Source organism: Aythya ferina, assembly GCF_964211825.1.
Source record: "Aythya ferina genome assembly, chromosome: 2".
NCBI classification, from domain to species: domain Eukaryota; kingdom Metazoa; phylum Chordata; class Aves; order Anseriformes; family Anatidae; genus Aythya; species Aythya ferina.
In genome coordinates, this window is record NC_140297.1 from 133,571,701 (window position 1) to 133,588,862 (window position 17,162).

Genomic DNA, 17,162 nt, shown 5'->3' on the forward strand with positions numbered 1-17,162 from the left:
TGCTTTAATACCAGTAACTGTTAATTGGTACTTAATCATTTGACTAATTCCCAGTTTATGTCTACATCTTGCATGTAGTGAGAACACTCAGCTTCCATTGGTTTCCGTAGAAATCAAGAGCACTAAACATATTTCAAGAGTGAACCTAAAATAAAACTGTACATATCCATTTAATTCATTTGAGTTTAGTTTGACTCCCTTCTGCTAATTTTGCTGTAAAGTGTTTATTTGGGCTTTATATCCTGAAAGCACTTTTGGATAGCTTACCTTCAGGCATATAGATAGTGCAATCTACCAATCACTGAGACAAATTTTAGCTCTGAAACAAGACAGGTGCAAAAGTATATACAGAAGAGAGAGCAAAAAATGTATTTTCAGAGATGCAGGCTCAGTGTCACAGAACTGCATGTGTATCAGGAATTCAACAGACTACCTTCCCTCTGCTGGTAAATCCAATATTTTGGGGAAAAAAAAAAAAAAAAAAAAAAACAAAGAACAAAAAACACAATTATTCTAAAAAAAATCTAAACTTTTTCTTTTGATTTTAGAAAGCACTATGGGCATCAAAAACGTTGCTTCAAGTTTTTATTTGCTTATGTGAGCAATGGCATATTCACTAACATTAGGTACTTCACAGAGTTCACTGAATAGAGTTATCATCTGGTTAAAACTTTTAATTGTGTCTAATGAACCCCTGGCAAACTATGCTGTTGTCTTTCAGTTTGTATGGGGATGACCTTGCACAAATTCATCCAAAATCAGAATTTTATTAATTTTTTTTTCAATTATTATTATTTAGTATTATTTAGAATTGCATTTATAATTATTATGTTTTAGAAGCTACAGTATGACACTAGTAACACAGGACCTACTTACCCGAAACTTCATAGAGCTGTGGTAGAATTTCTTCATTTCCACTTTGTCTGACTACAGTGAGGATGAAAGGAGAAAAAGGGATAGTCAAGAACAGCATGCAAAGAATGAGCTCTGCTATTCTACAGTAGTAATACTCTTCTGATAATAAGGATGATACCATTTATATTAACAGTGGTTTAAAAGTATGAATGGTGAAGTATCTGGAGGAAGAAGTAGTATTTTTATTAGACCAATTTACCTTAGACCATATTTTATTAGACCTGCTTGAAAAAATCAGGTCCAGGGTTTATCTGTTTTTTTATCCAAGTCTGGCTATTGATCTAACAAAATATGCTATATTTTCACACAAACCTTCCCTCTCGAGGTCTTGGTACTGGCTGATCCTTGACCTAACACCCTTCAATTTGGGGGCCAAATGCTCCTTTTGACTTTAATGGTTCCAACAGAATGTTTCTGGTGGTGCTGTACAAAACTAACTCATTGAAAGCTGGCATTAACTTGCTAACATTATTAGCATTATAATAATCAACGCTGCATTCATTAGTAATGATTAGCTATTTATTTTTAAATTGCTCTCCATAGGAACTGATGCTAGAACCTTAATAAGAAAGGCTAATCACAAGTATCTAAAGAAATGCATCTATTATTATACTTACTGAATTTATAGCAGGAACACTTTAAAAATAGCCTTAAAATCTTAAGGACTTTCACTATTATCATTTTAAGCATTAAACTCAGTGCAAGAGATCAGGTGGTAGATGATTTCTTCACCCACTAAAATCTTTGAATTGTACAAACAGTTTCAAGGGAAATAAAAGGTAAGCTTCCTACATTAAATTTTTAACCTTGTTCATAAAACTTGAGTTTTCTAGGATTTCAGCAAGATTACCGTTTTTTTGTTTTTGTTTTTGTTTTTTTTTTTTGACTGGCTAGGCATAGAAAAATACATTACACTGCACTGCATTTAATATCTATCCAAACTATATTTACACAGTTCTATCTGAGATTCCTCTGTAAAGGTATTAGTAATATCTTGGATGTGTAAAATTCTACATAAAAGCACTGAACTAAAGCTAGTTCCAAATTACATTTGAGAATATATAATTTTGAATTTTCAGTCTGTTGGGCAAAATAATGTCACGCTGAAGTTATCTAAACTCTTTTATTTATTTATTTATTTATTTTCACATTAGGTTTTCTTCTCTAAGAACTTAAAGAGTCAAAAGCAGGGAAGATTTTAAAGAAAAGGGCATGTTCTATATGTCCTTTTCATATGTTAAGGGCAAGTCTTTACCTTTTTACAGGCACTTGCTTACAGTTTTATTTTGTGCTATTCTCTAAAAATATAACATAAAACAGAAGCAAAAAGCAAAATTGTATATATATGCACATTATGTATATATATATACACACACTATATATATATATATATCACAGAATCACAGACTCATCTAGGTTGGAAGAGACCTCAAGATCATCGAGTCCAACCTCTGACCTAACGCTAACAAGTCCTCCACTAAACCATATCGCTAAGTTCAACATCTAAATGTCTTTTAAAGACCTCCAGGGATGGTGACGCCACTGCTTCCCTGGGCAGCACATTCCAATGCCTCACAACCCTCTCAGTAAAGAAGTTCTTCCTAATATCCAACCTAAAACACCCCTGGTGCAACTTTAGCCCATTTCCCCTCATCCTGTCACCAGGCACATGGGAGAATAGACCAACCCCCACCTTGCTGCAGCTATATATATATATATATGTATATATATATACAGCCCCAGGAAAAAAAACAAACAAAAAAAACCCAAAAACAAACAAACAAAAAAACAACAACAAAAAAAAAACAAACAACAAAACACCACTAACAAAGAACAAACAAAGGAAAACACACATACAAAAATAAAATGTTTTTGAAAATTGAAATTGAAATTTGAAAATTTCAAAATTGAAATTTTGAAATTACTGGGATTTGTTCTGATTTAGGCAAAAAATTATAACCTCACAATCTGTAACAAAGTGCTTATATACTGTCCATATGTAGCAGATTGTGCACTGTCTTCAACTATGATTCCTGCACAATGTGAATGGAAAGTGGAAAGTTTCACACAAACATACAAATGCATACATACACATATGAGTACATAGTCATATAATCACTGGTTCCAGGGAAGCTGCACCAATTTACTCCTGGTAAGAAAGAGTTTTAAGCCTGTTCTGGCTGCTTGTATCTGTTGTTTTCTAACCTGCTTTTCTCTTTTTATTTTTTTTGTATGTAGGATTCACTTGTCCAGAATGTAGGCAATAGCTATGTTTCCTTCTTCCAAAACAGGATAATAGTAGGTCAATGAAGAAGAATATAGGTATACTTTGATAAATAAAATGTTGTGTAGATTTGACATATTAGGAAATGTGTATCAGCAATTTCTATAAACACATACCCACTATTTGTGGAAATCCTACTTCCAACACTTACTATTATATCTCCACCTTTTAAAAATTGCACTCGGGGCTGGAAAACCAGCAGGTCACACAGGTAGCAGATATCACAGATGATGTCTATGGCAACCCAATATATTGTATTACTTGGGGTTTGATATGGAAAGACAAAGCGAAGGGGGATAAACCAGCAATTCCAGTTATAGGCCACTGTCACAAGCATGAGCCATGCTACGTAACGTCGATCTGAAAGACAAAATAATGAATTTCCAGGCATGAAATTAAAATATTTTTTCATTCTTTTAGATATACTTATTCTAGTGCAGCCTCTGGGAACCTTTCTTCCCAGAGCAACCTCTCATTCTCCCTTTTTCAGTAACACAGTCTCATAAAAGTCACACAGGTTGAAAATAGGAATCACGCAATGAATAAGCAAAAGGGAAAAAGAAAAGTTTATGAAAGCATACAGAATTTAACGTATCTGATAAAGCTCAAAATGTTTTGTTGATGCATAGTATAACTGACAGAATAATTATTTTGCCTTAATGAATGGGAAAAATTCTCAATCAAGCGTCATCAGTTTTAATTGTGGTTGTTTTATATATCAGCTTCATGGCACTTAAAATCACACTGTCATAGTCTTACTACTGTTGTCAGTTTTCGTGGCTTTTTCCTGTTTGGAATGTAAGTTCTTGAGGGTTGGATCTATGTATCCCTCTGAACTGTAAACAGGAACGTGGATCTTGCTGTGACTTGTAGTTATCATATACTACTGAGTCACTTCAGCATGCCTTTACTCCATTCTGTTGCACAGTTTTAATTTACCTGTGTATGAGTCTATGCTGTCTGGTAGTTGTAGATAGGTCATGTATTTTTTCAGTGGTGGTTTTTTGAATTTACAGCAGAGCATATCACAGTAGTGATCCTCCTCTGGCTTTGCTTCTGCTTCCTCTTTCTTTTCTTCCTTTTTTTCATCTTTTGGTGGGGGTGGAGGCTTCTTTTTTGATGGTGCTAGTGAAAATAGAATATCACAACAAGTGACCTTTTAACAGTCGTTTAATTACTACACCCTCTATTAACATATACAAGAGCTTCATTGTGTTAAAAACTCTTCTAAAATCACTTGGGAGTGACTAAAGCTACAATTCATTACACTATTGAGTGTATTAAAGAACAGATTGGAATAAAATAACCGCTGATATAATCATGCACACCTGCTATCACAAACAGGGCACTTCATGTTAAAGAGTGCAATATATGTTACTGTATTTCCTTGGTGCCCACAACCAATGCCATAAAACACTGACAAGAAAAAAAAAAGGTAATTCATAATTCATCATTCATTAATTCACCTGGGCTTTTCTCTTAACATGATTGTTGCAACTAATGCATAGTTAGGATGGAGATAAGAAAATATATCTGTGCCATGGGCTGATCACTCCCCTCACCTAAGATCCGATATGCAAGATGCAGTAGGTGAAACTAATGGGAAGCCTATGGTTTTCTACATTTATATGCTTACAAAGCCTTTGATCCATGTTCTTCCATCTTTATCTTGGATAACTTTTTGTCCCATTAATTCTGGTGGCTTTACCTCCCAATAGGATACACAGTCTTAGCAGCAAATTGATGAAATGGAACTATGGTAATTTGAGAAATGATTTTTTCAAATACAAATAGGACAAAAGAGGTAAATGAGCAAAGTATTATTAAAAAAAATGGAATTCCTTTGTTAGCTGGTACAGTTTATAAGATGTCAAGCTCTGTTTTTTTTCTATTTTATTAAAAAATGGGTAAACACTAAACAGCTTCTCTAAATGGCAGAATATCAAATCACCACACTCAATTCTTTGTGAAAAAGAAATGAAGTAAAACTTTCCTATAAAGAGTAACAACATTGTATTTGTTTGATGTTTCATATTTTATCAAAAGTCAATATTTAATGAATTTCAGATGAGTTTGCTCTACTTGAAACACATACACAGAGTCCTCAGTGTGTCTGGAAGTTTGCTGCCATGGCTAAAATTTTATTTACTTTTACACAACAGATCTAATCTCAGATTGACCTATATTTACTTGTAAGATAGATATGTTTCCTCATATGTTTCAGATTCATCCCAATGAATAAAGGTATCTAGTATTTAATTTAAAATATATAAAACTGCTTGACAGACATGATTCTAGACTTGATTGCATAAGATTTTCCCCACAGATGTTTCAGTGATGGGGTTTAAAGGGATTTTGTACCTAAGGACCAGGCTTACTGTAAACTATTACAGGTAGCTTGACTCCAGTGGGCACAAAGTGATTCATTTCAATGGGTAAACATATGAAGTTTGCTATACTTACCAAAAAATGTTATCACAGCATTTTCTGTTCCCACAAAATAATATTCATCTTTAAACTCAACTGATACACAGCTATTTCATATATTCTAGAGTCACTTACAAGCTGTAGGACTGCCTTCAGGGGAGGACAGCACAGGGTCTTTCAGCTTTTCCTTATAGACTGTGGCCCTTTCCCGCATTTTTCTGACAATCTCTTGAAGCTGGGCATCAGCATACTCATTTGTTTGGAATCCTTGAGGTGTTGTCTTCTGTGTGCTAATTAAAACAAAACAAGATGTTGATGTGGTGGAAAGCTATGGAAGAAACAGTGCTAATTCTACAATATGAGCAGAATTCAAACATTAAGACTGGATCTTTATTGGCCACAATGTTTATTCGTATCATTTAATTCACTGTAAGTGGACACATGAGGTAACTGCTGTTGCTTCCAGCTTGTGTCAATCGATATTGCTGGCTGAATCCAGGAATCTACATTATATTTCAGGCAGAGGAGGTCAGGGTGCACCATGCTCTGTATAGCCTTCTACAGGAATGGCTTCCCACCACTACTTTTCACCAAGTTCTGCTTTGACTATGTAAGGCCTAGAGCTTATCCTACGTATTTGCTAAGATACAAAACATGTTCTTGCCATATGTCAAGTAAAATAAGGTCATTATTATGTGGTAATAGCCAGATGTTGACAGGATGTAACTGAGTTATATTAAAAAGACGCATACGGTGGTCCAGGTGGAGAGATTATGTTTACTTCATGCTCGTAATCTTTGGAAAACTGATTTCATCTATGATTTTTTATGGGTTTTAGCTACTAGGAAATAATAAGAAAAAAACCACATACTTTTTACCTAGTGGGAACAAACCAGTGGTGTTCTTGCTAAAGTTTCTCCAGTCACCACTAAGGTCCGCCCCCCCACAGTAAACACTGTGTGTTTACTCAGGCTCAGAGTAACACTGAGCTGATGTTCCAGCTTTAAGCATTTCTTCAGACTTAAGGACATTTGATTAGGATCTATGCATACTGCTCAGTCAATTAGAATATCTAGCTAAGAGTGTTCCTTGATCAACTCCTTTAGGCTTATTCTTACTTGAAATTTCATCCTTAGTTACTTGTTACTTGAGTCTGACTAGGCAAGCTGGGGACATTTTGGAGTGCCAAGCAGTTGGGCCATGCATTTGGACTTACTCTGTGTGGAGACCAGGATATGGATATTGCTGTGTATCCTAGACTGAACACTTCTCAACTGGTGTCTCACCCTGGTGGCACAGCCACAGAATCACAGAATCACAGAATTTTTCTAGGTTGGAAGAGACCTCAAGATCATCGAGTCCAACCTCTGACCTAACGCTAACAGTCCCCACTAAACCATATCCCTAAGCTCTACGTCTAAACGTCTTTTAAGACTTCCAGGGATGGTGACTCCACCACTTCCCTGGGCAGCCCGTTCCAATGTCTAACAACCCTTTCGGTAAAGAAGTTCTTCCTAACATCTAACCTAAAACTCCCCTGGTGCAACTTTAGCCCATTCCCCCTCGTCCTGTCACCAGGCACATGGGAGAACAGGCCAACCCCCACCTCACTACAGCCTCCTTTAAGGTATCTGTAAGATAGAGTTATTACAGGTGGGTGCAGGGCAGCTGGTGGCCTACTCCCATGCTGGTCACAACTGCTGTTGTCACAACTGCTGTTTGGCACAATCCACCTGTGCCTGATACAGGGAGTACAGCAGAGTAGTGCTCTTTAAGGGTTTTTCAATTCTGTACCAAATACCGGATGGGGCTGTTACAGAAAGAGAAGCAGCAGGGCAAGAGTGAAGCAAGCCTGAAATTTCCCATTTCTGGAGAAGATCTTCCCAAAGGTAAGTAGAAGGAAAGTGGTACAACAGCATATTGGGTAGGGAAGAAGAGAAAAATACTGTAAAGGGATCTTTGAATAAACACTATGTCTCCTCAAGTCTTAAACTGATTTTTAGGTTTCTAACAGGAGGAGCTGCAACTAAAAAAGGAGTGTGTCAGGGTTTTCTGAGAATCACAGTTTTCTGGAGACACACCACATATCACGTTGCCCAGGGACGTATAATTTAAGGATGTGAAAATGCTTCTCCAATAAAACATTGGATAAAATGGAGACATGTCATTAAAAACAGAGAAAGCAGAAGTCTGAAGTGTGTGTTTATCATTCTTCTAATTTAAGTCTTCTGTAGTTTCTATTTCTTAAAACTCCCCAGACAGGAGATTAATCAAACTATTCTGATATACTTTGTAATCTCATCACAGTTTATTTTATGTCACATATTCCCTTTGCTCCAGCCATCTGCAGTGTATTGAAATTCTTTCTTATTTTGAGCTAACATGTCACAATTGGTTTTTCAGCTTTATGCAAAGAATTTAAAATAATTCTTACTCTTCTGTTGCTGTATTTGCTCAAGGCATTAGCTATTTTATAAAAAAAATACACTTATCAGAAATGTCATAAGAAAAGTCCCTGCTATCTGCTTTCGAGGGATAAGCCAAAAGTTGTGTGGGATTTCTTCTATTCCACAGCCTCTCCCAAACAAGATAAAGTCTTCTCTATCATAAATTTGGTGCTTTATTGCTGCAGTGTAGGAATCATGTTGTTATTTGGTACTGATTGGAAGCTATATGAATCTGTTTAATGTTATTTGCCCTGCAGTTGATAAAAAATTGATTTTCCTTGCCCCACTTCTCATTTGGTTTGCATGAACTCCTCCTCTGTTACTTTCTAGTGAAGACATGCTTAAATTTTCTATGGTTAATATAACAGGAAAAGGGTACTTGTTGAACACAGCTAATTTGAAGATATGTTTTGTACGTGTACTTCACGTGGAAGTGCACTTTAAATTGCCTTGGCTAAGGAAGCCCTTTCAAACTGCACCTCTCACAATAGGTGGTGCTTTGCCATGAATACGTGACACCAGTGCTATGCAGCTGCCTTTTGCTGCATGCTACAATCTGGTGGAAATCAGCACCTGGCTCAGCACCTCCTACTGGGCCTGAGATCATTACTCAAGATTTGTGGTGCTTTCCTCTCTCTCAATCTCTCTCTCTCTCTCTCTTTTTTTTTTTTTTTTTTTTTCAGATGTTTCTTTCACTATGTGTGTGCTCTTTCATGTGTAAATCTTTTAATAACTCTATTAATAGACATTTTTTAAAATTCATATACATAAGCACATAGCTGCCAGCAGAACATATATGAGAAGCCAGCAGAAACAAGAGCAGTGGGTAAGCAACCCTGATAAGGTCATTTGCTGCTTTGAAGACACCACAGTTAATGAGAGTAATTGGTACCTCACACTACATTACAGTATTTTCTCGTTCTGGTTCACTGCTCCCCAGACTTTAGGATCTTGTGCTTGTGGAAAGGGCTACTCTAACTTATGTTTTTACCATGCTCTGTTAAGGAGATAATGCCTCATTTGAATATGTAATTATGTTCATACAGACTGTGTTGATTTCACTTTCTGGCTTTATTCTTTGTATGAAAGTTCTCACTGGGTGATCAGACCTGTGGGTATTGCTCATTTCCTGGTTTGCCTCTGCCTGTGTGTCACATTGCTGAATAGTTTGTGGCATGCAGGGGCAGATCTGCACGTTCAGAGGTAAATCTTCCTTACAGGCACACTGCTTAGCTGGGCAGAAAGGTACTTCCTCCTTGGTTTTCTGCTAAGTGCAAGGTTTTGTCTCTAAGCTGATGTATTATTCTTTAAGCAAATTGATCTCTATACAATATGTTACAATAGTACGCCTACACTTGTAACACCATACAGTCCTTTACAGAGTGGAAATATTTATACTCTGCAGTAAGAACTTCACATGGTCCAGTAAATGAAAGAGTCAGGACTACAACTCATGTACTAGGCATGTAGTTTTGTTAATACTTCAAACATACTTTGCCTAGCAATAGCAATGTATGTAACAAAATTGTAACAATAATGCATATTTTTATCTTCTTAACTTGTAGGTTTAACTTAACTTAATTCTCCCCAGGCCAAGAGAAAAGATTTAGACACCTGTAACACAGCAGAAGAAAAAGGTCTTGAAAGAACAGGCTATGGAAATACAGCGTTGAGTGTACTAATGTATGGAACATCTGTTAAGTACTGCGCCTTTGAAGCTTTCTGTGTTGAGTTCAAACAAAACAGGAATCAAGAAATGTTATGGGTGATTTCAGAATAAAGCATGTTAAACCTTTTCTAATTTGAAATCCAGAGTTTCTTTCCTGCTTTCTGGCCACAAACACCAAATACTGAGTTCAACTTCCTCTTTTATCTACCAGGTCACCCCCAAGAAAAAGTATTTCAAAAATACATGCTGTTGCCTAAAACAAATCCATACTGCTTTTTGCTGAGTTCAGTTATAACCCTTCTTTTTGCAGCATTTAAGAAAATCTATCCTACCTACTAGGGAATATAATTCTTGACCTTGCAATAGAACTTTTAGTGTTTTCATTGAGCATCAATATATCTAAACCAGTGTCTTAAATAAATAATTTCTTGTCTTGAATAAATTCTCTAGAACATCTAATCCAGATGACCAATTTTCAGAAGGATATAAAAATGCATAGCTATGCAAATGTCCACAAAACACGATATTATAGCTGAGAAATATTTCAGTGTGATAGAAAAACGTAGTTCTAGGTGTCATGAAATGTATTGATTCAAAGACATCCTCAGTATGCCCTGACAGTGTGGGTAGAGTTACAGGGACCAGAACCCAATATCCTTCGCCACTTCCCAAGCTAAGATCACACATCCTAGATAATTAAGAAACCTCATGGCTTTGTGTAAGAGAAAAATTGTGTTAATCATCTCCTTGGTCCAGAAAAAGGAGTAATCAGAAAAACTAACTATCCTCTTTTGGCTTTCTTTATAACCAATAGAAAGCTTCTCTGAGGAGAGGTTCAGAATAACTAAGGTAGGTTTCTGCTCTCAATTGCTTTTGAAAAGAACCTGTCCTTCTGCTTTACCTGCACAGGAATCCTATGGAGATTTAGGAGTCACCTTTAATTTTTCTTTAATGACTTTGGTACAAAATGTAGTAGTATGCTAGTGATGTTTGACAGTTCATTGAATTGGTACATTTACAAAATAGGACTGATTTCTGTACCAGACAAATTGAACTATTTAGACTGAGTAATAGAAATGAGAGCAAATCTAACACTACATAATGAAGACTTTCACTTAAAAAAATAATTGTAAGAATTTATTTTGTAAGTGTTGGGATCATTAATTTCAGATAGCAAAGGGAGAAATTTCCAAGTGTTTCAGTCAACAGCAGGGTGCCTATGGAGCCACATTCTAATTTGGCTATGAAAAACACTGCTAGAAATACAACCTTAAAATGCAGTTAACATATTGCCTGTGAAGGAAGCATTAATATTGACGTATAAACACATGGTAATAATTATTCTGACCATCCAGACTCAGAAGGTGAATTCACATAGGAAACTCTAGTATCATAGAATGATCAAGGCTAATGAGAACCTGTCTTATAAAGTAACAACAAAACAAACTGAGAGGCAGTATGATCATTGTCTATAATTCCAAATTTTGGTGGAGAACCAGGCAGGGAAAAGAAGTGTTTGAGTTGAAGAACAGTATTGTAACAGGAATAAATATGTAGAGAAACACTGTGAATTACTATGAAAGTTTCTAAGCCTGTAAAGACTGGGACAGCCTTGTGTTCTAGACAGCCTTCTGATATTCTAGGATGCGAGGAAATGGCCACAGTTTGTACTGGGGGAGGCTAAGATTGGATAGCAGGAAGAATGGAAACCCATGGAAAGGCTCTGAGGAACCTGCTTTGGAGGGGGGTTGGACCTAATGATCTTTTGAGGTCCCTTCCAACCCCTACAGTTCTGTGATTCTGTGATTCTGTTTTCAAGCAGTGGAACTGGCTGCCCATATAGTATTTTACAGTTCTGAAACAAACTGTTGACACTTTAGATCATTTCAAAAGTTCAATTAACCATTTCAAAAAGCTATTAAATCAATTTCAGTTTCCTGTAGCAATCTTAAAACCTGTACCTTACTGCGCCCCATCATCTCTTTTTTGTTGTTTTTTTTTTTTTTGAGGGAAAGTGTCTGAGAGACAACAAACTTTAGTGACCGAAGAGATCATGTGTTTCCCTGTTTGCTGCATGTTTTGAGATATTGACAGTATATTAACTTTTCTTTGCACTAAGAAAGGATAAAAATACATTTTATTTTCATTCTTTTTAGGATTTTGTTATGCTTTACAATGCAATTTGAATTCAAACTAATGTTACTTTTCTCCTAATATCTATTTTCTTATATATTTGATTAATTTAAAGTGATATAATATCAGGGTTAGTAGTTTTGACCACATATAAATGCAAGAATAAGCCATAAGCATCAATAAGCTTCATGTGGACTCTGTAAATAAATTTACCCATTGGAATTGATGTCTTTCTATTACCTCAGACTCTTTGTACTGAAATTATTCTTGTTTTGGCCCTAAGGAAGTGTTTTGAAACAAAACATGAAGATAATTCATTTTGCATATCTCATGTTTTATTCTTATAGCAAAATGGATATAGAAGCAACAATGTTCAAGTAAGCTGCTGTATTTCTGAGTTATCCGCTGGCATTGGACTCAGAACAAACTTCCCGATGTAGCGCAGACTGAAATCTAATCATCTGGGCTGCATGAGATTCCTCCTGTTTAGTTCAAAGGTTTGTCACAGCAGCTTCTTTGACAATCCTCTTAGTTATTCAATCACATCAGGCTGTGAATCCTCTAATCTTCTTTGCAGAATTCTCTAAGGAGAAGTCTGTCTCAATACTGAACACATGGAACTCTGACTGAGGTACCAGATTAAAATGTGAATAAGATTTTATTTTAATTAGCAATTTTGCAGTATGATCTATGCAAAAGAAAGTAGGGTGAATGTTGAAAGTACCAATTAACTTTTAAAAATCACCTTTCTTTAATGTCACTGGTGATATAAAATTGTTTAATTGCACTGGATATTTGCCATGATGTAAAAAATAAAGGCAGCATCATTTCTGACACTAATAGCTCTAGAACAAAAGTATAACATTCTAAGAAAGAACCATATGGGAATAAATGAGACTGTTGTGCTGTTGGGGCTTTCTTATTTGTAAGTGATTAAATCTCGTCTGGGACATTTGCTTCTTACCAGGAATTTCTGAAGATATTTTTTAGCGTATAAATGAAAGTGCTGTACAGAGTTCATGAGCACAGCGCAAATCCATCTTCAAACTTTCTATTCTTCTATTTTTAATAATAACCAGGGAATAAAATCTAGAATAAAAACACTGTGATATTTTACATAGTGAATTTGTTAAAAAGTTGCAACAAAATATTCCAAATGAAAAATTTCACTTTCATTGATGCTTTGATGTCTCATCTGAATTTCTGAATTCATTCAAATCCTAAAAAAAAAAAAAAAGGAAAACAACACCCAAGTGTAGGAGCAGAGACATTTTGAGACTTGAAACTTCGAGACATCCTATAATCTTACTTCCCTTTCCCACAGCTCAAAACAGGATGAAGCACACCTATGCCATTCCTTACACATTCTTGTTTAACCTTTTTAAAAAAATACGTCTAGTGATGGCTATTCCATAATTTTCATAAAGAATTTATTCCAGTGCCTCACTAGCCTCACTGAAAAATTTTTTCTTAACATAAATCTCTTTTGGTACAATTTGCTCTAACCACTATGAATATAGGATAAGAAGTATAGTTCCTCCTTTTTTATTTTATTTGTTTGAACAATATTATTTTCTATTTCTGTTATTATTCCTATTATTATTATTATTATTATTATTATTTTATTATTTAATATTATTTGCAAGGGAAAAAGATTTGGAGAAAGGTCACTAATAGTGTGGCTAAGAATATTAGTTAATTTTTTTAGCCCTCTTCACCTAGAATAATTCATTGTTCCAAATGCCAATTTTAGAGTTTACAGATTCCTGGCCCCAAGAGCTTCTTTTACAGAGCATACAAATACTATTTATCATACTCACTGGTGGAGGTGATTATTCAATGCACAGAGAGGTATGAGTACCTGAATAAAAATCTCTTAACCAAAATATACTTCAATAAGCTTTAATTCAACTAGAAAAGGTAAAAATAAAATTGAAAAAAATAGTGGCATAGATTCAGCTCGCATGGAAGCTCTAGTACGTTGGGAACTCTGGCAGTTAATTGCATGATTGCAGGGAAATTAGTCACTGTTGGGAATTCTGGCAGACTTTCACAATATGCTGAAGTTTGTGCCACATACTTTGCCACATACAATTTTTGCCTATGCTCATTATATAAAATCTGCTTGGTGCAACCAACTTCATTGCAATTCTACCTTCAATGATGGTAAACCATGATTCAACCATCTGTGCAGGAATTCATGCCATGCTCCCAGTATCAGTAAGAAAGTTCATGAGAGACAGAAACCAGTCCTCTGAGATGACGTTCAATTATCTCTAAGGCCATTGTTTCTCTTTCTGCAGCATCATTCATCCAGGGCACAAAATAAGGCTGGTCTGCCAGACCCCTTAAACTTCTCATCTGATCCTGCAATGTTTTCATCTTTGCAATGTTTTCATCTTTGGTGCAATGTTTTCATCTTTGGTGCAATTATATTACACACACTAGTGTACCTGTTGCAATGCTTGTTGCTTTTCTCAATTATCCAAATAGATAATTTGAAATAAATTACCATTTCTTCCTTCCTTCATGCCTGCCTGCCTGCCTTCCTTCCTTCCTTCCTTCCTTCCTTCCTTCCTTCCTTCACAAATAACAACAAAACCCACCAAAACAACAACAACAAAAACAAACCTTTTTTAAGATCAACAAAGGATTTACACAAAATACTTTTAATTAAGTAAGTAAATCAGTGGCAAAGTGACAAACCATACCCTTGTTTTCCTATGTATTCTAAACAAAGTTCTTCCATTTATTCTCTCAGAAGTAGGTATATATGAATATTATGAATATATAATATAAAATAATGCAAAGGAAAAAAAAAAAAGAAACAACAACAAAAAAAACATTTCAGCCTGCATAATGACATTCCAGTCTTCTTGCATGCTTCATTCTGTCTTCAAGGAAAACATTCTGAATTCATTACCTTTTCAACTTCAGGCTACCTACTTGAGTGTCCTGCAGAGCAAATGGCATTAAATAGCATGGGCAACTGCATCCTGCAGAACAGAATTTAAAGGCTGTGGGAAAATACATCTCAGCTATGATTACAACAAGTTTAATCCATTTAGATACAGGCAGCACAACATCACCTTTCTGTTTAATTTGCAGGTTCTCTATTTAGTCATTGCAGAAATTCAAATCCAGGCACTAAAAGTGATGAGCTCTGACAGACCTAAGCAGAAGGAATATAAGTTTTAAGAAAAGTATTTTGATTTCGCAAAATGTTTTGGATCTGTTCCATCTGTTTACAATTTTACGTACTGCAGTGTTTAGCTGAAAACAGCTAGAGAAAGGCAGGTCTCTTTGGAAAATATGTTTGTGACTGTAAACTGGGATTAAACTGGAATTTCAAAAGAGGGATTTTTCAGAAGTGCCCAGCATTTACCTTGTTTTACTTTCTTTCAAGTCAATTAGAATTTAGTACCATAAGTATCATCTTTTTGGGTCCTTGGTAAAGTAAACAATGATTTCCGGAGACTGCAGACGGTTGATACTAGGTCTGTTTCACCAAGGTGCTGAGATTTTGTACAATTGATAGGACATCATTTCTCTATGTACATGTATGCTCAGTGAATTGATGTGTAGCAACTAGTGGATGGCAAGCACTAATAAGCACAGTAATTTTCTTGGTTGAGGTAATTGAGCTAAATGAAGTACATTACTCACTAAGAACAGGATAGCAGCAGGAGTTCTCTTTATTAACCTGGCTATGCACCACATAGCAAATTGCCTCTTAATCTCTGTTTATTTTGTTATCTTTTTTTTTTTTTTTTTTTTTTTTTTTTTTTTTTTTTGGGCTATTAGCCAAATTAGAGAGGAAAAAAAATCTCTTTTATGGGCTTTAGAAAGGCTGGTATAACCTACTAGGTAATGGGATGTGGCTGTGAAAAAAACAAAATGCGAATGTAATTCAGTCTTCCCAAACCACCTGCCCTCATATGAGTTTGCAAAGCAGGAGCTCTCCTTTTTGGAAAATGTTGAAAGCTGGGTTTCTGAATTTGCAAAAGCAGAATCAGAACAGTATGTATACTGTGTGGGAATGTTAAACACATTTTGTTTAATTGCTATGTATATATATTTATTTAAATTCATTTAGTGCATTTTCTTCAAATATTCTTTGCTAATAGTGCTTAGATGCTGAAGGTGGCATATCAGATAAAAATGTTTCTTCCTCTCTGAACATAATCCAGAATGTGTAAGATGTTAAGGTGAACTATAAAAGCATCTGAAGTCTTGGCTATCTGCTGTATTTTTTTCTTTGTGTACTCTTGGATATGTAGCCTGCAAATATTGACTGTCATTTTACACAGCATTTTACAGAGCAGGTTTCATGATCCTTGACTGGGATTTCAGCGTACTCTATAGTATAAATAGTACAATGTAATCATCTTGGTAATCTGGGAAGATGAAACACTCTTACAACGTTAGCCAGGTTTATAGGCTTTTCAAAGACACAGAAGATTGAGGAGGTCATAGAAGGTCTTTATATCCCTCCATTTTCTCCGATCTATGCTCTCAGATGCTTTGTGTGCCATTCTTCTATCCTCAACCTTTTCTAGGCTGCTGCAACTTCTTTGTTCCAAACCTTTATGCCAGGCATCCACTTCTACTTCTTCATTAGGCATCTGTCTCCCCTCTTCTTACATGCCAAAACCCTTTACACATTTTTCTTCATCAAGTATTACATGCCACAGGCTTTGTGTTGGTTCCACCCTTCAGTGTAGGGTGATACCAACTTCTCACATTTGTCCAGTGTCAGCTTTGTGACATCTTGTGGGAGATGTGGTGATTGGTGGCCGCCTCGGTCATAGCGACCATGAAGTGGTTGAGTTCAAAATTTATGGTGACAGAAGGAAAAGTGCCACCAAAACCTCATCCCTAGATATGGGGAAAGCGGACTTCAGGCTGATCAGGGAACTAGTCAGCAAGGTCCCCTGGGAAACTGCTCTTGAAGGCCTCGATATCCACCAGTGCTGGTCACTCTTTAAGCGATGCCTCCTAGAAGCACAAGATCAGGCAATTCCTAAATATCGCAAGTCAGGCAGGCGGGGCAGGAGGCCGGCGTGGCTGACCAGGAACGTTCTAATGGAGATTAGGCGGAAACAGAGAGTGTTTCGCTACTGGAAGGAGGGCCAGGCGTCATGGAAAGAATACAGGGATGCTGTTCGTGTTTGTAGGGAGAAAGTTCGTGTGGCCAAAGCACAGCTAGAGTTAAAGCTGGCTGTGTCTGTGAGAGAAAATAAAAAGTTTTTTTTTAGATATGTAAATGGAAAAAGGAGAACTAAAG

At 36.0% G+C, this 17,162-nt stretch overlaps 1 protein-coding gene across 1 annotated transcript in view; it reads right to left on the bottom strand.

Annotated features, from left to right (window-relative positions):
- Positions 1-17,162, bottom strand: part of CNGB3 (cyclic nucleotide gated channel subunit beta 3) — a 663,489-nt gene that overhangs the window by 27,964 nt on the left and 618,363 nt on the right. The window contains exons 2-5 of the mRNA XM_084508686.1: positions 5,762-5,916; positions 4,139-4,324; positions 3,351-3,559; positions 877-927 (exon numbers count right to left, since the gene is read on the bottom strand). Of these exons, the coding sequence (XP_084364812.1) occupies positions 877-927; positions 3,351-3,559; positions 4,139-4,324; positions 5,762-5,840 (525 nt within the window). The 5' untranslated portion in view covers positions 5,841-5,916. The remainder of the gene's footprint in view (positions 1-876; positions 928-3,350; positions 3,560-4,138; positions 4,325-5,761; positions 5,917-17,162) is intronic.